General features: G+C 37.4%; 1 protein-coding gene and 1 long non-coding RNA gene across 2 annotated transcripts in view; one reads left to right on the forward strand and one right to left on the reverse strand.

The window, feature by feature from the left end:
- Window positions 1-8596, forward strand: part of gmps (guanine monophosphate synthase) — a 27218-nt gene extending 18622 nt beyond the window's left edge. The window contains exons 8-16 of the mRNA XM_067995343.1: window positions 828-979; window positions 1441-1614; window positions 2059-2164; window positions 2274-2389; window positions 3676-3801; window positions 4443-4558; window positions 4710-4840; window positions 5464-5636; window positions 6271-8596. Of these exons, the coding sequence (XP_067851444.1) occupies window positions 828-979; window positions 1441-1614; window positions 2059-2164; window positions 2274-2389; window positions 3676-3801; window positions 4443-4558; window positions 4710-4840; window positions 5464-5636; window positions 6271-6372 (1196 nt within the window). The 3' untranslated portion in view covers window positions 6373-8596. The remainder of the gene's footprint in view (window positions 1-827; window positions 980-1440; window positions 1615-2058; window positions 2165-2273; window positions 2390-3675; window positions 3802-4442; window positions 4559-4709; window positions 4841-5463; window positions 5637-6270) is intronic.
- LOC137331508 (uncharacterized) overlaps window positions 1-14589 on the reverse strand; it is a 15944-nt gene extending 1355 nt beyond the window's left edge. The window contains exons 1-2 of the long non-coding RNA XR_010965514.1: window positions 14261-14589; window positions 2616-2745 (exon numbers count right to left, since the gene is read on the reverse strand). This is a non-coding gene — a long non-coding RNA (uncharacterized lncRNA). The remainder of the gene's footprint in view (window positions 1-2615; window positions 2746-14260) is intronic.
- Between the last annotated feature and the right edge of the window lie 9495 nt (window positions 14590-24084).

The raw sequence follows: 24084 nt of genomic DNA on the forward strand, positions 1-24084 counted from the left end.
TCTAAATTTGTATCATGGCAAAAGTTGAGATGCTTTTTGTTTTTACTAATGTTATTACATTTTAGTACTGAGCTATTCAAGGCAGTGTGAATTGAGAATAGAAACCCACATTTACAGTTGTCATTCAAAATTTAAGCACATTTTCCTGATTTCCACAGCTCTGCACAAAAAGATGATGCTGCCTATAACAAATGCTTCATTCTGTGTTTATCAAACTGCAACAAACATTTGAGTTGGTCTGTCTTCTAAAACTGTAGTAGACATTTGATAAGATAATTTGTACTCCTGCAAGTTGAACACCAGCATCACTAATGGCTCAAAGTTCAGAACCCACCTTATATTGGAATGGTGGAGAGGAGGGGAAATAAAATTGGTAGCTCCTTGTTGCAAAACTGTCAGTTTGAATACATAGAATCATAGAATGATACAGCACAGGCCCATCATGCCTGTGCCGGAAAGTGTGTACTTTGAACTGTGTACCAAGTTTGCCGTTTGAGTTTAGGACCTGAGTTTGCCAGATTCAAAATGTAAGATATTCACATGCTTTTCCGTAATATGCTACTTGTATGCCACTGACCCTGGTACCCTGAATTCCTATTCGGCTGGCTTTTGCTCTTAACCAAGTTCTTGCCAGTCATTAGCAGAAAAAGCACAAGACTGATGCAAATCCTTGTAGGACAAATTGTCTTGTCTGTATACATAAACATAATTATGTACAGCTACAGCTTTAACCATTGTGATATTCAGCTTTAAGTTGAGTTTGAAGATTAGAACTCTGCTGTTTATCTCTGCAGATTATTACTGTTTTTTTCACTTAATATTTTCAGTGGTTAATGCAGCACATGCATTCTACAATGGCACAGCAACTCTACCAATTTCAGAAGAAGATAGAACTCCCAGGAAGAGAATAAGTAAGACCTTAAATATGACGACAAATCCAGAAGAGAAGAGAAAAATAATAGGGGATACCTTTGTGAAGGTACTTTTTGAATTAAATTTGTAGCATCAATTTTAAGTGGAAAAGGTCTTGAATGTAGTTCAAGTCCTAGTATGAAGTCATGTATCTATCTTGTCTGAGCTGTAAAATGGATTGTCTTAGTTGATCCTTTTTTCTTCCCATCCCTTATCTTAGTTTTTCTGCCATGTTAGTTTCCAGCTTAAACCTGAACTGGTGAACTGCTCACAAACTTCTAGTGATTAGCTGAAGGAGAGCTGTGCAAGTTTAATGAGCCTCTGATTTTTATTTTTCATTCCCTGTTGTTGTAGTTGTTTCAGGCCTGACATTCTATCTCAGATTAGGAACTCCTATTACGGTTTGTGTGTGTGAGCTCATGTCCTATTTTGTGGTGCAAAACAAAACTAATGTTTTAGTTGAGCATATTTCAAAGTGCTGTGTAAGACAACAAGCACCAATATTTCTTTTGATTCTCTTTATTCTAGGTTGCAAATGAAGTAATTGGGGAAATGAATCTAAAGCCTGAAGAAGTGTATCTTGCTCAAGGTACTTTGAGGCCAGACTTAATTGAAAGTGCTTCAATAGAAGCAAGTGGGAAAGCAGATGTCATCAAAACTCACCATAATGATACCGAACTGATAAGAAAATTAAGGGAAGAGGTCAGTAACAAATTTTATCAGCTTTGTTTCTTGACTATAAATTTAGCAAACTAATCTCTGCAGGTTTATTTAGTGTGATTTAAAAAGAAAGTTTAGTAAGTTGGTTGCTTAGTCCAAAGTTTAAATTAATTGAGCCTGTAATACCTACTTTTTGTTTCAAAGGTTTCCCTAACAGTTTGGTTCACCACAAATGGTATGAGTTTGTTCTGCAGCTTAGCCTTCAGTTGGTCATATTTTCTGTAGTAGTCAGCAGTGTTCTGTCTGTTAGTAAATAAGAGTGCAGTAATGAGCAATTGTATATTTGCAAGTGTTTACAGTTTCTTCAAAGTTTAAAATATGCCTAGTCTCAAAATATGTCTAATTTCATAATTTATTATTTAGATTGAAAGAATTTTATAGTTAAATTTGAATGCATAATTTATTACGTGTCTTTTTTTTCTGCAGGGTAAAGTGATAGAACCACTAAAAGACTTTCACAAGGATGAAGTGAGGGCATTAGGCAGAGAATTGGGTCTTCCCGAAGAGCTTGTTTCAAGGCACCCTTTCCCAGGTAAACAGAATACGCAATCCTACCTTCATTAAACTGGAAGTCATTCCCTTTTTGTAATTCCTCTTGTATCTTAAGTAATTTCTGGTTTATGTTGAATTTTCTTTCAAAGGTCCTGGTCTTGCCATTAGAATAATCTGTGCTGATGAGCCTTACATTTGCAAAGACTTTGCAGAGACTAACAACATTCTGAAAATAGTAGCTGATTTTTCTGCAAGTGTGAAAAAAGTAAGTAAAAGTGGGTATTTCCTGCCAACTTGCTTGCTAGAATTACTGGTGTAGGCTTCATTCATGAATTGGGAGAGCATTTGCCATTTCAGTTTTAATAGGGCCAAAAGAAGTCATTTGTAATACAATGTACTGCTCAATAAACTAGTTTCATGCTGAGCACATTCTATATAAACCAGCAGTTTTCAAACTTTTCTGTGGTGACCCCATGCAAATAATGACTTACTCAGGAATACCCTGTTAAGTTTCAAAAGACAATAGCCAAAATTTGCTGCAATGGTGACATTACTGACAAACTCCATAGTTAGACCGTTGTGCTCCCTGATCCTCCGGTGGCGAATTTGCACCACAATTTCCTGAAAATAAAAAAAAATAATTAGACTACGCCATAGTAGCCGATTGGGAGCAGCCAATATCTGATACACATCTAAGGTACGACACAGAACGAAACAGCATCTTTCCATAAAAGTAAAAGAGCTAAACAATTTGCGTAGTTGTCCAAATTTTTCAGATTTGAAAAATCGATTGATATAAATGGAATTTTATTTAGTGGGAACTTCATGCAAATGGTATCAAAACCTGCCGAGCGATTGAATACTGATTCTGAGCTCTCCAGCACCATTCTGTAATGGTCTGAGTAGCGGTGGCAATCACCAGTGGTGTTAATTCAGCAAACTCTACCTCGCCGTTGATTTTAATGAGAGGGCAGGGCTATGATTAGCTGTTCAACTTTTTCAATGAGGGTCTCTGGAACAGTGCAAAAGTCCCAGCAGATTATGGTGTGGTGTACATAGTGGCATATGTCACCAATGCCAAAATTTCCTGGAATTTCTGCACTATAATAATAGCGTGGCAACAGATGCGCCATTACTATGACACAAGTTGTCAACAAATTCAGGCCCAGTATCAGCAACCCAGAGAAACATTGATAGAATTGCACTATAAATTAGAATATAACAGAATTCTGAGATAGATTTCTGTCTTTGTGTACTTTAAGGGTTGAGGGACCCTAGTTTCAAAGCAATGATGTAGGTGGGACAGCAGTACCATATAAACTTATCTAAGTATCATTATCCCTTCAAAATTGTGTCAAAAGTAGTGAGAAACACTAGACCAAAACAAGTACATTTTCTTTGTTGCACACTAACCCAGATGCAGGATTATTTGTATGGTTTAACTATCGATTGTATATAGAAACATTTCTGCTGATTTTCAGCAAAGAATGCATTTACAGAAAATATTAATCTAAAGGTCTTGGGCAGTCATGATATTATGTTCTTGTACAGCCACACACTTTACTGCAGAGGGTCAAATCCTGTACAAGTGATGAAGAACAAGAAAAATTGATGCAAATTACAAGTCTGCATTCACTCAATGCTTTTCTGATGCCAATTAAAACTGTTGGAGTACAGGTGAGTAATGCATTGTAAGAAATGGGTAAATCATTGCAAAAACTGTTAAACTTGATATTGTTTGTAATAAATTTCTTTTAAAATGGAGTTTGGACAAAATTTAATAGTTTCGACAGATTATGTAATCCGAAAATAGAAATGCATTGGGTGTAAATTATTCCGTTTATTGCTCTTCTAGTTATCAGTTTAAAGGAGCGGAGTAACTTTCTGCATTACCCTGAGTGTACTGTATTATATTTTAAATATGTAATAACTCTTGGAAAGCCCTAACTCACCTGTTTCGACAGTGGGTTCAGTAGTCTGTAAATTTACTCACCTGCTACGAGAAGTGAGAGGTTTGTAGATAGTTTTGCATCTGCTGACTGTTGCTGTGTATGTGTATTTATGTATGTGTAAAATATATACTACTGAATTGGCAGGATTACCATATTTTATTATCACTACCAGTTAGAGCTAGCTACCCACTGTTTAGATTTTGGTCATTACTAATATGTATTCTTTCAGGAAAAATGAGCTGCTGTATTTTTATACTTTTTAACAATTTATTAAACTCTAGGCTCTTTGATAATGTATTTTCTTCAGTGGAGCCTGTATATTAGGAGTAAAGTTTGCTGTACTCTTTTAATTTTTTTTTCTTGTAGGGTGACTGCAGATCATACAGCTATGTTTGTGGCTTATCTAGTAAGGATGCACCGCACTGGGATTCCCTCATGTTCCTAGCCAGACTTATTCCACGGATGTGCCATAATATTAACAGGTTTGTTGTTTCTATATTGTAATTTTAAACCAATTGAGTGTAAATATGATGTGAAAATTAGGCATTACTATTTTTTGTGGAGTATAAAAGTTTATACTATTAGAAGCTAGTTCAGATTTGTTCTGTATTAACGGAAATGTTTGTGTTTCAGAGTTGTGTACGTTTTTGGACCACAGATCAGAGAACCTATAACGGATGTCACGCCAACTTTTCTAACCACAGGGGTGCTTAGCACACTCCGGCAGGCTGACTTTGAGGCTCACAACATTCTTAGGGAGTCTGGTAGGAATACAGTTAAACATTCTTGAGAAACTTTATTCTGAAGTGGGATGAATTCTTAGTGGAGATAAGATTGTACATTCCTTTCCACTAAATTAATCTGATGCAATCATTGTTCTGATTTTCAGAAATTTGGGGTGGCAAAATAGTTTTTTTTCCCCCCTTCCCTTCCATTCATATATTAGTGGGGTGGTCAAGAGACTACTGCCAGATCTATAGCACTTTCTAATGCTTGGTTTGTAGGAATGCATGAGATTGACTTAGGATGATTGTCTCAACTTTTTCAATACTTGCAATGATGCAAACAGCTTTCATTGAGAGACTCAGTTGATATGAGGTTTCGGAGAATTGGAGATGCAAACTGCCATCCTCCAGTGCGACACATTTGTATGTCAACCTGCTTCGTCACAGAACTACCCTCCACTTTTCTGTTCAGATACTCTTAGGTTTTTCCAGATAAAGAAGTTTTCATAATCATTTGAGTTTGTCTCCAACAGCAGGTAGAAATTAACCCAATCTATGGTTACTTTATGACTTAAGCATACTTTAACATCTGCAGTTGTTCTAGCTCAGTGCATCAACATTCTTCAGTAAATGCTGAACTACGTATGTGTGTGTGCTTATAGGTTTCTCTGGGAAAGTTAGTCAGATGCCAATTATTTTAACACCATTGCATTTTGACCGTGACCCACTGCAGAAGCAGCCATCCTGTCAGAGATCTGTGGTCATTCGGACCTTTATTACAAGTGATTTCATGACTGGCATCCCAGCAACTCCTGGCAATCACATTCCTGAAGAGGTGAGATTCGAATTTTGTAGTTCTTGGAAAATGTTGCAGTTTTTTCCCCCCCACAATTTAGAGGGTGTTTCCTAGCATTGAAACAAATGTATTACTGAATATAAATAAATTTCTGTGGTTGGTTTGCTACTGAAACTAATGTGGTGTGCAAATATACTTGGTCAGTGTATTTTGTTTAAATTTTTTTTCTAGTCTTATCTCCTCTCCTGAAGTTTCGCACTCCTGGGGTAAAATTCTATGGATGCAAACAGCAACCGATTGGTTCCTTGCTGAAATGGCCATTCTTCAAGTGTGGGTCTAGACAGTGAGTGTCAGTAGACTATTCAACCATGCAGGGCATTGCAGCTGAGCCTATTCTTGTTCTTGCCATACACCCAGTCATGCAGTTTCCAGTAGAATAGTGATCAGTACTAGGAACACTGACCCACTAATTCTCTTCCCCATCTCCCTTTTGCTCAGCACAGAACAGTTAAGCATTTCAGCTGTTGTCCTGACAAATCAGCAGCTCAGATGTAGGGTCTTTATAGCTTAGTGCTACACCAGCCTACTAGACCACTGTGGCGGTTTTATCAGTATTTATAAATGCATATCAAAAGAAGTAAATATTAACGACAACTGTTTTTGTAAATGTCAGGTTATTTTAAAAATGGTGAGAGAAATCAAGAAGATACCTGGAATTTCCCGTGTCATGTATGACTTGACCTCAAAGCCACCTGGAACCACGGAATGGGAGTGAATAAAACAATTTTTGCTCTTTGTGAAAACATTCCCAATATTAACAGTACAGTGGAAGTGTGACTGGAGCTGCTATTTTGCACCTTTTTTTGTCATCCCCCTCTGGAGCCTGGCGTGTAATTCAGTGTTTGGCAAGGACACATTTTAATGGGCTACGGATATGTACGGGTAAATGGATTCAGCATCATCAGATTGTCCTGGTAAAATTGTGAAGCTTTTGCCAATGTATTTTGATGTCCTTTATAGTTCAATTTGTCTGGTGTTTTGTACATCCTAAGACACAATTCATTTACAGTACATTTACTAAGCCATTGTCAGTGTGTCATTGTAAAGCTCAATTATTGATGTGACCAATTTTTTTTGAACAGATCTGTTACAAATATTTTGCCAAATGGATAGGTTGTATTGAATTGTATTGACAAGTTTAGATGTATTCCAGTCTATTTAAAGTTTCTTGACAGTTTGTAATTGCGTTGTTCTAGATGAACAAATTACCAGCAGTTTGGCTTTATCACTATAATCTTGGAAACTATGAAATGGTTAGAAGGAATGCAGTTGTGATTTTTATGGGCTATAGAACTTTCATCAAAGGGTTTTATTTTTGCCAAAAATCCTGATCATATACATGTTTTTGGATGGATATTAACAGCTAACTGCATTTTACTGTACATATTTCCTAATTTGTGTGTGAACCAAAATTTTATTTGAAGGATAAGAGGACTGGGGTTTTCCAAAGGCAGCATTTTTAATGTATCATTTGACAATTTTATATATCTATTTTATTAACTGACTACCATAATTTCATATTTTCACTTTGGTACTTATCTAAGATATAAGTTTATCAACACAATGTAAGCTTGTAGTTATTTGTTGCCTTAATTTGATTATTTCCATATCCCATATGTTCAGAAAATGTAATTTATAATTGTAAACTTTGTCAAATTAATAAATTGATAAGAGACCGCAAATTCTGAAATTTCCATGGAAGAGTAACTTTGGTGTCAATAGTACAACATAAAGATTTTGAGCATCCTGCAGAAGTAGTCATGAAAATCTAGCCTGTTTGGCAGAACTCCATTTTTAAAATAGTTTTTTTTTGCACAAACCCCATCAGTTGGTCATACCGAGTTTTGTAGGTTAAAGAACTCAGTCCAGTTACCTTAATGCTTCTATGCTTAATTTATCCAGATTACATTTGCATGTGTACAAAAATTAACATTTTCTTTTTAGAATGCATCTAAATTTTATGGGTGTGTGTATATAGTAAAATTTATGAAATTAAAAATAAAATCTCACAGCTAAGATGCAAACTTGTAGACAGATCGGATGAACTTCGTCGACCAGGTCGCTTCAAGCACTTGAGTGGGTTTGATATAGTGGAACCAGCACCCAAAGACTTCATTTTAATTTGTAAGGTATTTTCTTGCTTCCTTCAGTTTGTAGCTACTTGAAGGAGCTGTATGCCATAGTAATAATTGATTTCATGTCAATGCCTGATTTTAATGCCTGAACAATCTGTTTGCTACATTGCCAGGACTGCTATTTTGGAATTGGGACTCCACAAACAGCTAGCTTATTCATCATGCTTCTAATGTAGCAGTGAAACATTTTTATTTGAAAAAAAATCATGATTTATAACATTGCTGAGAAAGTTATTCAGCCAAAAAAGCCTTAGATCAAATTTGTAGTATTTAGGTTTTTTTTTTAAAAAGTCTAAATCACATTTGTTTTGTTAGTGCTGCAGTCACTTTTTCTGCTAAAATAAAGCCCCTTGTTCAAGATTTAGAGTTGGCACAAAGTGAGAAAATTTTACATTCAAGCTACATGTCACCAACATTGAGGAAAATGTGACTTAAAATACGTGAACCTTGCCATTAAAAACTACTGACCAGTGAGTTCATTTTGAGATCTCCATCTTAAATTATTAAATAAAACAACCTGCCTCCTTTTCAAGAACCATGGTAGGCATAAAGCAAGAAAATAAGTACTTTTGAAATACCAATAAAAGGTGTATCAATTTAATTTCCTTTTCACATTCTTGCTGGCAATGAGATCTATTGGTCAACATGCAAATCACTTAAGTGACTTAAGTCAGTGTATAAATATATATATATAGGTGCTGCTGTAAATTAATTTTTCTTAGTAATTCATTTTATTGCATGCATATTTCCTATCTACAGATTCTGTTTATTGTTAAGCCTCAATAAAGTATGGTATTAAATCACTGTTATGACTTTTCATTAAAAGCTGCAGCTTACACCACAAGATGTATTGAAATGTAAGATCAATTGCTTTCAGCTCTTATCTGCTACATCTCCAGGGAATTCTGTTGCCCAAGGTCAGTCATTTTAGCTTTTCAGTTGATTGAGAAACAACCCCTAATATAGAAATAACACTACAGATGTCAGTAGTAGTTTTATTCTAATAAACTTACGCTAAAATGAATTAATTTAGGAAATCTGTTCTGGCTGTCTTTACTTCTCATCTATACCAAATATTGGCCCATATTTTGTTAAAACAATAGTGAGGCTAATGGCGCTTACCTTTACTTAAGCTTAGATGGTACAGCAACTTCAGGCAGATGCGCAGTTAAATGCCAATACCCAAAAGTTGCTGTCCGAGTTCTGCGGTTAGCTTTGCGAAAACAGCATTTTGCTGTCTGCCTCATTGAATGCTGTGAAATTGCTGTATTTGCACGGTAGATACGAACTAAATGCGCTACAAAGTTTAAATCCTGTCATCGCAAGTGCAAGTACCCTTTTAATGATTTGATAACTGTTAATTACTCCCAATCAGCCTCTGGCACTGAAAATGAATTATTGAATCTCACTCCTTTTGGCTATTGGAGATTTTACGTCTTTTTTTAATTAATTTTTTTCTTCCTTTCTGTGTCTCTTTTCTCTTACTCCAGTCTGTCTTTCCTTCTCTTTCTGTACCTGATTTGACATTGAAGTCACCCACTCTAATCTACACTTCCTTCTCTGTCGTCTGTTTATTTCTCAATCCTTCTGATTGGTTAAGGAGATATACAGTTGCTTGTCTTGTTCACTCACGTCCCAGATGGCAAGTCTAACTAACTTAGGTGCTCTGCTACTGCAAATTCTGGGCCATTATAATTTTAGTCTTTCCTCATCCTCTACTCTTCTCTCCCATACCCTGTGGTTTAAATAAGTTTGTAATCTCGTATTCTCTATTTCCTCCGGTTGTGAATCAGTTAGGTTTAAAACAATTCTTGATTGTTTGAAATCTAGGTTATGAAACTAATTTTTAACCAAATAGGAAATTTAACAAAAACAGAAAATGCTGGGAATAAACAGGGCAGTCAGCATCCCAAAAGACAGAATTTGATGTGGCATTCAAGAAAATTACCCAGGTTCAATTCTCCAGTTTTGCTGAGTTAGCTGATTTCACCCAGTGTGCCATGAAGGCAGCACAACTCTCCAGTCTCTGGGTTTGGCTGATTGACCTAGTGCAGTGATAGGATCATTACATTAGTTCAGGGGGAAAGCAGATTTCCTTTTCCTGCTCAATATCCATTTACTGCTGCTGGAAATGCATCTTTGTGGACAGTTGGTGAGGAAAGGATTGAATTTGGCAATAATGCCCCTTGTGTTGAATAGCCTGCCCATCACTCAGTCAAGCCTCAGTCAGAGTAAATGGCAAGGAGGGAGAAAAAGGACACTTTTTGTTTTTTTTAAAAGGGAAATTTAGGTTTAGATAGCTACAGGAGCAAATTTAGATGTTTAAAATAGGATATATGAAACACCTTGGAGGTGGTTAGCTGCAGATTAAATAGAAAGTTTGGTAACTAGTGTATGTCATTTTGAAATTCTACAGTCCCCACTTCACCTAACTGCTCCACTCTAGCACCATGTTGCATTCTCTGCCTGACTGCTGTTTTTCTCCCTTTCCTGTGCTGTATTTCCCCCCTCCCCCCACCAACTGATCCCCCTCCCAGACAGTGTCTCAGACTACCATAAGCAATGCCACATGTCATCTGATTTCTGACTGGATCCCCTGCCGTAATGGTGGAAGATTATCTGGGGTTTCTGCCGATCTTCCACCGAAGTAACGGCAGACTATTGAGAACCCTTGTAGAAATTGGTGGTGCTCGTTTCTCAAAGTTACGCTAATGCCACAAGTCTCGTGAACATTGTCTATGAAGGTCTTGGAGTAAACTGGGGAGTGGTTTTTGCACTAGTAGATACCATTGCATAAAAATAAACTTAAAAACTGAAACAATAAATTCTAACCAAGAATAGGGAGTGATTTCAAGTCTGTAATCTAATTTGAAGGTTCTAATTACTATTATAGACTATTTGAGCTACATGCTCCGTGTATGAAAAAATCTAAATCTCTTGACTCAATTACTGAGGCATCTGATCTTTAAATCACATCCTTATTTCATGAGTTATAATTAGTTGAATGTTATTTTCTCTCAAGTAATTTCATAGGGGAGAGAAATATGTTTCTGGATTTTGAGCATGATTCACATTTTAAGTCAGATATTGTAATTGAGCACCTTTGGCAGAACTAAGGTGTAATTTTTTTTAGTTTAAATACTGAATCTTACAGTTTTTATAGATTTTCTGCAAAAGCTATGCTCCATTTCATTTATAGATTTTAGTGCATGTAAGTTTCATAATTACTGAGATTCAGGATTACATGTGAAGTGGTTTGTGAATCTCACTTGATTACAATATGGAGCCTATATTTTCTGAAGAAGGTTTTACTTATTACTGTAACCAAACACATCAGTGTTTAATCTAGTCTTACTTGACTGAATAAATGTCTTTGTATGAGATCTAAATCAAAGTCACAAGATCGACCTTAGAACAAACTGGTTGTGAATTTTATTAAAATTCAAATTAAAGCTTTATTTGCCCAGGCAATACTGAACATTCCTCCACCAACCCTTTTATAAATCGCTTTTCATTTTATTTATTTGAATTTTACATTAATTTGCATGTTCATGCATATTTTGCTTAAAAGAACTTTGCAGAAACATATGTTAGCATAGGTATGTTGGCATAATTGTACCTATTCATATAGTGGTATATGCTTCAGGATCAAGTTACATTGAAACTACAGCACAGATAGAGGCCATTTGGCCCAACTGGTTTATGCTGGCATTTATGCTGCATAGGAGTCTCCTCCCTCACTACTTCATCTAACCCTATCAGCATACCTTTCTATCCCTTTCTCCCTCATGCTTATCTAGCTTCCCCTTAAATTCTGATAATTTAGAGAATGAACATCTGCACTCAAAGTATAATTAACTCCTGAAAATAATGAACTGCTGAAAAACAATAAGCAAAAGGACCTTGAGGATGGTTAAAAATAAGATAATAGTCATAAACAAGTTGGGTATAAACATAGATAGCGTAGCTGCTGACTGTTAGAACAGAAGAAGGGAGCTCTGAAGCTGTAATACTTCTTCTCCAGAAATGGGGTAACTACATCCTTTCTGTATTTGCAGTGCTGCTAATACAGTAATTAACAATTTTGTTGTGAGCTTGATTATCTGTTGTCTGCAACCATAAGACTAGTATCATTAGAGTCAACAAGGCTCATCTGCCTGTTCAGATGGGTGTAAAAGATTCTGTGGCACAATAGAAGAAAAGTGGGGCATTCTCAATGTCCTGGCTAGCATTAATCTCTCAATCAACATCACTAACATAGACTAACTGGTCATTTGTCTCATTGTTATTTGTGGGATCTTGCTTTGTGTAAATTGGCTGCTGCATTCAATTACCTAACAGTGACTACACTTCAAAAATAATTAATTGGCTGTGAAGCATTTTGGAATGCGCTAAGGATATGAAAGGTGCTCCATAAATGAAAGCATTTTCTTCAGCAAAATGCAAATTTAGGAGGATGTCAGAGAATTCTTCACGCAAAGAGTGACCAACACATGGAATGGACTTCTGGATAGAGTAGTGAAAATTATGGAATCATTTAAGAAACAATTAGATGCTATGATGGGGATCTTTAGGTCTTTCTGGTTGGATGAGCTGAGAAATGGTCTGTCTTATGATCTATAAAAGTTGATTTTTATCCACTTGATTTGTAGCACCTCTTCCACACCTATCTAGTAGAGAACAGCTAACTCGCCACAAAACAGGTACTGAATTTGGGAACTCCATGAACTATATGTTGTACTTCCTACATTACAACAGTGACTTCACTTCAAAAGTACTTAATTGGCTGTAAAGCCTTTTTGGATGTCCTGAGGTCATGAAAGGCGCTGTATAAATGTAAGTTCTTTGTTTGCCACACATGGCAATGCATTTACACACAGCCATTAGGGCAGCCTCATCACTTCATCCTTTCAAATTTAGTACTTAACAGAGCATATGCTCAAACTCAGGATGTTGAATAGAAGGACTGATACAAGCTGCTGATTGTGCAACCCTTAAATAATGAATAGGTTATAAATAAACCTTTCCAGTTATATTGTTAACATAAAATCAAGCTCATATCTAAGAATTTGACTAGTTTTCCATTTTTACCACTGGAGAGTGAAGAAGGAGCAAAGTACTGTGTCAGGGATTATGATGGTATGCCCATTAATACCATATTATTTAGAAAGTCAAAACAACCCAGTGCTCCATTAACGTGTTCAGGTGATATAGGGTGGCTACTACACTACCCTTTCACCTCTGGGAACTCAGTTCAAATCTGGCCCAGACTAATAGGATGAAAACTTCTTTCTGTTGGATAAAAGGATGACTTGTGAATTGAATATGGTAAGCCTCAACCCAGTTCCTTCTGGATGCAAGAAAATGAGAATATTCTTGATATATCAACAAACTAGAAGCTAAAATTGCTGGGAAACCATAGTAAAGATGATGTCAAATAAACAATAACCTACTGGTGCTGCAGCCATTGGAAAGGCAGAATTTGTGGTTTCCCTCTGGGTTCCCAGTTCCCAGTATCATGATCATTAACTCATTTACTACATGTGGCCATTATAATGTCTCTTGCTATCACCCAAAGCATCATCTGGTTTCTTCCTGCAATTTAGATCCATTTCCTTTTCATACTCTGCCTATGCTCAGGTGTTTTCTTAATTGCAATGTATATACATCAAGAATTGCATAATTCTGTTCTTTTGATATTAACTGCTTTTGGAATACTGCCTCTGGCATTAGAGATACTGATACTGAGACCTGGCTCACTAACTGAAAATAATTTAATTAAAACAAGGTGATCCTGGACAAAATGTTGAATTATTACAGGGAACAATTGGGCGAAGAACCTGTGTCAGGAGGAGTACTTTGCATCTGATATTAAGTAACAACCAGGATATGATAGAGCAGATCAGAGGCTGAGCATATCTTGGCAACAGTGACGATAATATGGTGAAGTTTATGGTTAGGCTCTTGATGGAAAAGCGAATGAGTACAATAGAAACATTTAGAAAGGCAGATTTTGAGAGGATAAGGTTGAGCTACAGTTGACTGGATAACACTGTTAGAAGGAGATGGCATGGTAGCAAAGTGGATCATGTTGAGAAATACTATACACGGAGCGCAGAACAGAGACACACCACTATAGGGTCTTTCCCAGAGATTCATGGATCAAGACGATAGTTCAGGCAAAGAAAGCAACCTGATACGGTAGCTCTGTGAATCAAAGTGATTCTTCATTTACTAATTTAAAAAGAGCACATAGCAAGCATGAAGCAACTCAATCAATACAAGGATTGCTCTGCCCAATTACACAAGTGGGGCGGGGGGGGTCGCAAGGTTCCTTGCTTAATGATTTAAAAGAGCACACAAGCAGGCACAAAGCATAGCGAGCAAGTAATGGATACAACCGTATGCATCAAAGCAATTGTCTAGGTCAAAGCAGTCGTTTAGGTCCAAAAGTAGGGAGTTGATTACCGTGGTAACAGGTGATGTGTCGAAGTTCTTCTCATCAAGGTTTGTCTTTTCATCAAAGTTTAGAGACGAAGTGGTTTGGTCAAAGCTCAGAATCAAAGTCTTTTTAATTAAAGTTCAGAAACAAAGTCTCATTGAATGAACTTATGCTGCAGTCGTTAACTCTTGAAGCTTCTTCCAGCTTCTCTGATGTTGTCTTGTCTGTTTTGACTGCTACGATGTCTTATCTTTATCTGCTTCTGTGCAAATAGGTGTGAACCAAGTTACGAGAAGGACCAATTTGTCCATAGCATTAAGATGGATGGCTGGTTGGAACACTCATGAACCATATGAATCCCTTATATCCTCCCCTCTACGTGAAGCCAGGTGTCCTATCAGCTCTTTGTCCTTCGCAGTTGTTGTTGACGTCGAAAACCTTCTGGATGCTTCTGGAAGCTTCTCCTTATCAGTTGTTATTGCAAGTCGCAGCATGTCTACAGTTTCTGTACTGTATTGCTCCTGCAGTGTTAAACTGATGTACAACTGTCCAGTTTAAATGGTCTGCACTTTGCTGTTTTGCAATTGTGCATTTATACTGTAATGTCCAGGGCAAGTTAACCCTTCCGTTCAAATGTACTGTAAATATACTATCCAAGTGAATGTCCAAATCCTTAAAGGGACTGGTTAACCCTTTATGTTGAATTGTCCAGTAGTTCAGAAAAGTAAAATGGGGTTTGACCCAATGTCCAAAATCCTTACACATAATATAAAGTGACCAAGAGAGAGCAAATATATTAAATGAATTATTCCCTCAGTTCACCGTGCTCCCTGTAGCTTTTATACTTAGGAACAAATATCTTTTGCCTTTATTACCTGCAATACTTCAATTGTTGCGCGCATTACTTCCATTTTCCCTCTGTTTTCCTTCTGAGATCACAGAGGAGATTGTGGGCATTCTCCTCAGCATGATAATAGAGGACACAAATTTAAGTTAATCATAAAAAAGAATTAAAATGAGGTTAGAAAAGATGTCTTTACATGGAGTGTGGTTAAATGTGGATTCAGAAGCAGAAAAAGGGAAATGGTGATGGGAGGCATTTTTGAGGGCTTCCAACGGCAGAGGGCCTGAGGTCCCATAACTTTCAGCGAATCTGCTTATACTAATTGAAAGTACTGTAGTGGTAATGCTTATAATTCCTGACTCGTGTGATTGTTTTTAATAAATTGATTCTGATTAGAAGTTGAAAATCCAGCCAACTTTCCTGGCACATTTGTAACCATGTTACCTTTGAAAAAGATAAAATATTCTAACTTGTTCTTTTAAATTAGTTTAAAATTGCTACAAAATTCTAAGAGAGCAACATGATTGCATATCTATTGGGCCTAAGCCTTTGACTGTTTGAAGCAAGCTTCTTGATTGCAAGTTTTGACGTCATGGTTGGATTTCCCTTCATTTGGCTGCCTGTTTTCAGATGTATCTGGGGCAATGAAGAGAGGAAAACCAGTGTTTTGTGGGCCATTGCTTGAACTAAACGTAACTGGGAGTAGACATCTTTGACCACTGCACCGCTGACCACTGCATGTAAAAGACGTCAGGTGGGTGGGATTTGCTGCAGGGCCACATTTTACTGTGTTTCTGCCTTGAACCTACTGGTGGTACAGACCACTTGAAGGAAATTATTTAAACAGTGGATGCATTTCATATTTTCTAGGAACAGTTAGTTACTTAGGGAGGTAACTATATATGTTACAATGTAACCTATCACATACTGCAGCCCCACAACACTGAAATGGAGGAACTCATAAGAGTGTTTAATTTTTTTTTGGCTTATATATTCAGATTTCCTCAATTTAGAAAAATTAATGTGTTGCTCCATAGAATCACACACTGATGCAATTATTCAAATTGCCAAGTGGTTTTTAGTGAAAATAATGTTCCATGATTGCACTACACAGGTGTGAATGATGATTAAGCAGTGAAACAATTGCTGAATTATCCAATTATTGTATGATTACTCAGACACAAAAGACTATGCAATACTGTTCTGTTACATTTTTTTGCTATCTATTTTGAATGCAGGAGTTGGGATGTCTTGTTGAAGTTGTACAGGGCATTGGTGAGGCCACACTTGGAGTACTGTGTACAGTTCTGGTCACCCTATTATAGAAAGGATATTATTAAACTAGAAAGAGTGCAGAAAAGATTTACTAGGATGCTACCGGGACTTGATGGTTTGACTTACAGGGAGAGGTTAGACAGACTGGGACTTTATTCCCTGGAGAGTAGGAGGTTAAGGGGTGATCTTATAGAAGTCTATAAAATAATGAGGGGCATAGATAAGGTCGATAGTCAAAATCTTTTCCCAAAGGTAGGGGAGTCTATAACGAGGGGGCACAGATTTAAGGTGAGAGGGGAGAGATACAAAAGGATCCAGAGGGGCAATTTTTTCACTCAAAGGGTGGTGAGTGTCTGGAACGAGCTGCCAGAGGCAGTAGTAGAGGCGGGTACAATTTTGTCTTTTAAAAAGCATTTGGACAGTTACATGGGGAAGATGGGTATCGAGGGATATGGGCCAAGTGCAGGCAATTGGGACTAGCTTAGTGGTATAAACTGGGCCACATGGACATGTTGGGCCGAAGGGCCTGTTTCCATGTTGTAACTTCTATGATTCTATGATTAACAACCTAATTCAATCAAAGTTAAAGAAGTTGTAACGAGACTAAAATGTACACACCTGTCATCTAACTAACCAGTGTGCCTTCCTCTTTTAATAGAACCCATAAAGAGGAGATATTGGGTTGCCCCAGTATCATCAACCCAAAATATATCTAACAAAAGGGCCCTGAAGGGCACAACTAATAAACACCTAAATCATACAAAAAATGAAGGAAACTTAGCAAATTAAATCAGAATATTATTATCCGTGACCACTATGCACTCCAGTCGCTGCGGTGCCCACTGGTCACGGAAAGCCTCAAGCATACCGGTGGACACCATGTGCCCCTTCTGCAGGGCCACCTGGGCGTGGACAAGACCGTGGAAGAGAGGCAGGCAGCCGGAACGACCGCCCACGTGGGCTGCATCCAGTCTGGACCTGTAAATGGCCACCAGTGTGCCTTTAAATAGCACATTTGTCTATTTTTGCTAATTGAGATTGAAACCATTCAGATCCAGTAAGAAATAGTTTGTGAAAAACTAAAGTTTTTTTTAACAAAGTGCTTAAAATGAAGAATACTGAATGTGTGCTTCTAATTTGCACTACTTTTGGCATTAAGTAAAAGAATATGCTAAATTTTCCCAGTGAAAAAGCATCTAATATTCAGGAGATGTGGATGAGGCTAACAAGTTCAGCTGTCTTTCCTCTCTTCCCCAAGTGCTTCTCATGAGAGACCCATCTCCAAGTTTCTTGATACAGGCTCACTTGGCCTACATGCTGCTTTGGATTTTTTAACAGCAATTCAGACATTTTTTGGCACAAGCTAATGCGAATTTATACAATAAAATTAGAGATTCCAGTGGAAAAGCTGCTTCAAAAGGGTCCTATTCAGGGAATAGTTTTAATCCCACTTCACAAACATTTGGCAGTAAAAAAGTGCCTTGTTAGGTGCATGAAGCAACTGCCAGGTGTCAACATCAGTCAATTGCCCCCTTCTGTCTCATCCTCACTTCCAGTGGACATTGCTAATGGAAGTGAAGAGGTATGGGTCCATAGAAACCATCTCCTGTCATTCTCAAAATGAATAGGAACATCTTGACAGCCAATTGAATCCTAGGACTAGATTCTATTCTTGCTGGTAGGATAGCAGCACGCTAGGATTTCTGCCCACTGCTATGATCCCACTGTAACCCTGACTCATTTTGTTGGAATGAGAGTCTGCTATCATGCAGGGCTGGCACTGGAAACAAGCAAAATTCTGGTGGTGCAGCACCTGAAGAGGTGGCCAGAGATTTAAAAGGGGGCGGGAAAGCCCTGGAGAGGAACACTGAGTTTTTTTTGTTAGGCCTCGGTCAAAACTGAGGCCTAAAAATGTGAATATATTGGACCAATATAGAGGGAAAGGAGTCCACCACTAGGCCCTCTCTCTCCAGGCAGTGGCTTAAGGTGTTTAAAGCTGCTACCCAAGGGACTATTGCCACCTTTCTTCTGGCGGCCTGGGGTTGGCAATGACAGGCAGAAAGCAAAGAAATGGCATGACTCGCCAGGCTCTGCCTTCCAGCTGGCTTTTACATGCAGCAGGCAGGCAAACAGCAGCTGGCAACCAACTCAGTGGAGGGGAAGAGGGAAATTGAGGTCGGCGCAAGAACGTGGCAACAGACCTCACTGCCCTGTTTCTGCTTCTATCTCCCCCCTCCCTCCCCTTCCACATTGGGGTTGGAAAGCAGAAAGCAGTTCAACACTAGCTGTCTCAATTTGAAGTGGTATGTGAGCTGCAGCATTCTACAACGAGTCTGTCTAAAATTTGAATACACGTCCCCCTCATTTTATGACTGCTGTAGTAATTTAAATCTCTTGAGAGCTGGATTTAACTTAATGGTAACATTTTTAATATAAATCATACTAAGATCCTTCCTGTGGAACATGGTCACAAATCTCAAAATGTGACAACAACATTGCACTGTATGGCTTTAAAAGTATTTGTTATCCATTTACAAAACTGTGATGAAGGTTTTTAAGCGTTATTTGCGAAAAAATGTTTCATCGTCATAAAAAAAGAGACCATCTTCCTTATGTGTTTCTACTCTTGATCAATGACCTTCCAAAGGAAGCGGAGCCAAAATGAGAACACTGGGATTAATATTTTCTAATGGATGTATTGGGTTAGGAGCCACACTATGACTAAATGGATGCATTGGTTATGATCTTCCAAAATTCTCTAGATTCTGGAATAGACCTTGTGAACTGGAAGGTAGCAAATGTTACCCTATTCAAGAAAGGAGGGAGAGAGAAAACAGGGAACTACAGGCCAGTTAGCCTGACATTAACCAACAATTGGATCACCTACGGTATTGCTTGTGATGCCAGCAGGGCATGGGAGTGGGAGTTTTGGATCCGTACTTGGGAAATCAGCTGATTTACTGGCCCTAGCATTCAGTGAGGCTATGCAGGCCTTTCACTCCTACTGTGGAGAGGCAGGTCATTATGCTATCAGCAATGTGAGAAATGCTCCATGAGCTCTGGAACAGAAATAGGGAGCCAGACACAAGGGATTGAAGGAGTAGATGGGATTATACAGGACCCAATGCTAGGAAGGAGCAAATGGGATACAGGCAAGCCTAAGGAATGGGGAAAGGGATTTGGAGGGAGGTAGGGTAGTGGTGGTGGGGGGTTGGGGGTAGGCGTCAGGTGGCTGAAGACGCGGGGATGAACACAGAGCTGATTGATGAGCTGTTTCTTCCACTCACCTTTTTCATATATTGCAGGCATTAGTCATAGACACTTAAGGGGAAGGCAGTGGATCTACCATGGAAAATTTCTGTTTTTGGTTTTGAAGTCTTAATTGTTGCTGACCATGTGATAGGTAATGCTACATGGTTAGCATGGACTAATTAGCAATGGTGGATGTAGTCTACAATCATACACTTACTTATTTTCTTATGGTCACAAAACTTTTAATAGCATTCATCGATAGATTGATTGATGGATGTTTATTTGTGTTTGTATTATAGTTAGCCCTCTTCCCAGGGAGATGGTATGGCCCTGATGATGTAAAACTAATGCACCTACTCGCCATCATCATCAGTTCTTCCACAGGTTATGTATAATCTGCTTTATCACAGACTGTACCTAGCAATTTAATTTCCTGAGGCAAGATTTTACAAAGTTTCTCCTTGGCTAGCTCCAAAATGTTCATCAAACAAAATTCCAGACTGTATATCTAATACCATATCTTTCACCCTTGACCATTTGCCTTGCTTGGCAAGACATTTCCATGATCCTATCAGTTCATGTTAGACATTGCATGTGTTTCTCTCCATCTGTACTGTATAACTCTCAATACCATTCTTAACCAGGTACTTTTGAAGGTGTTAATTGACACAGGATTAACTGTTTAACTAGGGATCTATTCTACATATCTGTAGCAATGATAATTCCTTCTAATCTCAAACTTGTTCAAGACCTGCTAATTTTGTGCTATTTCATTTAGTTCTGCATTGAAGTAAACTAATGTGCTTGTCATCTACATTATGAGTTCCTCTCTGCATTTTAAAAAGAACTGTCATACTTTCTCTCTTTAATGAGAACAAGTTCAGTTTTGTGAGTCATTCTCCATAACAGTAATTTACAGCTTTGGTTTTTGTTTTTTTCAGTGTTTGTCTCTCACAAACACTTGAACTCACAATGTATATTCTTCCCTCAGCTGACAGATTGTGTCCTTATCATAGAATGAGACAATGTTCATTTTCTTGCTCATTTTTTAAAATGCTGTTCAATCAACTGAATCTCAATCTCTACCTTGAAACAATAAATCTATGATGAATTCAAAGTAAATAGTTTCCCCTCACTTTTAAGAAGCAGAAACTGAATGTTGATTACCTGAAATTCCAAATATATTTTCTCTTGATTTGTATGTAGTTTGAGATCCCAGGATCGATCTAAATGATCTCATGGATGTAATAGTGGTAATTCTCAGTGGGAAGCTCATTGCAGATAATTATATCAGCATAAGTAACCAAATAACAGGTGATTGCTAAAACGCTATATATATGGAGAAAGCCACTGTGTTAGAAGTATCATTTCTTGCCAAAATGAGTTTCTATTTCAAGTTATGTTTTTTGTTGTTTTCTTTTGAGGTTTTAGGATTTGAAGCTGCTCCATCAGGCTGTAAACTTCAGGAATATACAGCCAGTGGGATGCTTCAGAATGGTGATATCATTATAGGAGGAGTATTTCCTCTCCATGATACTGTTGATGTATCCAATTTGCTCTTCACGTCTGAGCCAGACCACAGTATGTGCAATGACCGGTAGGTGCATAATAAAATGATGTTTTATTGAAGCTGTAATAGGATTTAGAGATTACTTAGGTCTTCAATACTTAAATAACAAGAGTTATGATAAACGTACAACTCATTTGCTAAGAAATGTCATTCTTGAATCAGGATTATATTTGGATATGAACTTTCATTAGCTGCAGGTAAGATCAATCAATTTGCAAGTCTTTGTACCATAGACCGCTTAATATTCATTATTTCAATTTCAAATATATATTTCGCAGTGATTGTAATCCTAAAATTCTTTGCTGTCTCTAAGTGAAATTCAGCTTTATGGCTGTATTTAATATTTTGAACATTAAAAAAAAATAGAAAATGCTAGAAATACACACAGGTCAGTCAACATCTGTAAAGAGAAAAAACAGATTATAACATTTCTGGTGTGTACCTTTTATTGAAACATTGGGGGTGAATTTCTGTGGGGGTTTGCCCTCATAAACGCCATTTTTCTGGAGTTTTCACAACTTTCTCGCTGAAGTTACAGCAGACAAGTGGGAGAGTTCCCGTGGAAATCGACCCCGATTATTTCAGATTTCCAGCGTTTGCAATTTTCTTTTTTACTTTACTATTTAAAAAAATCATTGAGGAATGCTTAATGCATTGCATTAAAATGTTATGCTATGGTTAAGTATAACGGAAGCAGATAAGAAATAATTCATTAAAATGGAATTCCATGTTTGGATTGGGTATTAATTCACATGGTTGATTTCCCTCCAGGGCCTTCAGTTTTTTTAGCAACAAGTGAAAAGATACAGCCCACTAAAAAGCACAGTGACTTCATCATGTCTGTGTCGCCCTTACAGGCTCTTTCAACCATAAACCTACACACCTGTCCTTGCAGGTGTTACTCTCACTGTTCCTTAATCTGTCTGTACTAGTATATTTAACCACGAATGGTGTAAGTACATGCCCATCATCTCTGCCCTTCATGCAATGTAATCCGTGGTACCGATGCCTAGTAAACATAATAAAAGTTAATTAATTATTTAAATATAACGCTGCTGCGTATAACCTAAGTAACTCACTCTTGCAACAAAATATATATTCAGTAGTATTTTTTATTCAACAACTTCTATTTCTTAACTCTCCAAAGATTTAACAGTATAGGATTTCTATGTGTGTTTATGGCATGTGACTTTACAGTCTTAATGAAAATATCTACTTTTGAGCAGAGTGTGGTATATTGAAAGGAGCTGTTTGCGTACAGGGGTATGCAATTTTCAATAATTATGAAGTATAGGTGAATCTGGTGAAATTAAAATGCATGTTACAGCTTTGAATATCTGATTATTTTGGTCAATGCTACAATTACATGGAATTTAATTTAATCAATATTGATTTAAGGAATTATTCAGAAAATGCACTATTTTATAATTTTATAACCTCAGCTCTTACTGTTTGCATGTTCCACCAGGCACATGGACAGTATTATTATTTGTTTTTTCCTTCAAACCTCTCCATTCCTCTCCTGAAGGTGTTGGCTACTTGTTGGATTATGGACCCACAGATGCTGGACACTCTCTGGTACCTTGCCCAACTGATGTGTGAACCTAGTTACTGTGTGTTAGGTTATTTGACTGCATGGAGCATCACAGCTGAGCCTGTCCTCACTTCCATGTCCTTAACACAAACTTCCAGCAGATATCACTGGATGGTGATAAGGATCTTGGTCACATTTCCTTCTAACCCAGGAGTATCGAGGCCAATTGTGCCCCTACCACTGCCGTGGTTGAGTTGCACTGACTCTACAGACTGGGGATCAAACCTAAGCCATTCCTAATCTATATGGGTCAGCTACCCACTGTCGTTACTGGGTGAACCATCAGAGAATGAAATATAAACTCTTTAATACACCTAAGAAAATGTGCAAGTGCCCAAAAATCAATTAATGTGTTCACAGTTGAAATAAATCTAATAGTGCATTTTATGAATAATTCCTTAAATCACTATTCTTTAAATTAAATTCCATGTAGTTGTAGCATTGACCAAAATAATCAGATATTCAAAGCTGTAACATGCATTTTAATTTCACCAGATTCACCTATACTAATTAAGGATATTATTATTAATTGAGTTAATAAGTGACATACATTAACACACCAGAGAAATGGATCTGAGTCTCACAGTTGTGAGATATGTATGCTTACAGATTGTGAAAAAATATCTGGTGCTTGCTATGTACAAATCTACAGTGATTTATAGGTACAAGTTGTGACAAATACAGCAATATATGATGAATATAATGCATGGCTTTTCTGCCTCCCCAAAAAATAAAAGGTTTGCCAAACACTTATTCATGAAGGTTGTGCACTTTAATTCCTGGCAGATTAAAAATAGATATTCACTTTTGACCAAAGGTTCTTGAGCAGAGTCTTTGGCATTTTTTAGATATGGCATCAATCCAAAATGACTATTATGGGAAGTGTTTAAGGATGTAACTTTACAGTAAACATTGATTAGACATAGTGACCTGGACTTTCCTCTGAATTACCACCCATTTTGAAGTGGCTTTGGGGTGATAAATGGACTAAATTAGTTCATTAGAGGCGACTGCCTCAAATTTGCTGCAAAAAAACTGCAAAGTTACATCAAAAAGATGAAGGGTACATGTTTTACTCTGCTTTGATGTTTTATTCAAATAGCTTCCCTGTGGATTTTCATCCTCTTTAATTTCCCATTGATATACAGGAGTAGAGGAGGAGGCAAAGGTTACAAACATCAAGTCTTGACATGATCTGTGAATGGTCAGTTTTTGTGTCAACCATAAAAACTTTCTAGGCATTGTAAGCATTAATCTAATTGCAATTAAAATTGTTAATTATGATCATTGTGAATTTCTGCTTTCAAGCTTCAAT

Source organism: Heptranchias perlo, chromosome 13, assembly GCF_035084215.1.
Source record: "Heptranchias perlo isolate sHepPer1 chromosome 13, sHepPer1.hap1, whole genome shotgun sequence".
NCBI lineage: Eukaryota > Metazoa > Chordata > Chondrichthyes > Hexanchiformes > Hexanchidae > Heptranchias > Heptranchias perlo.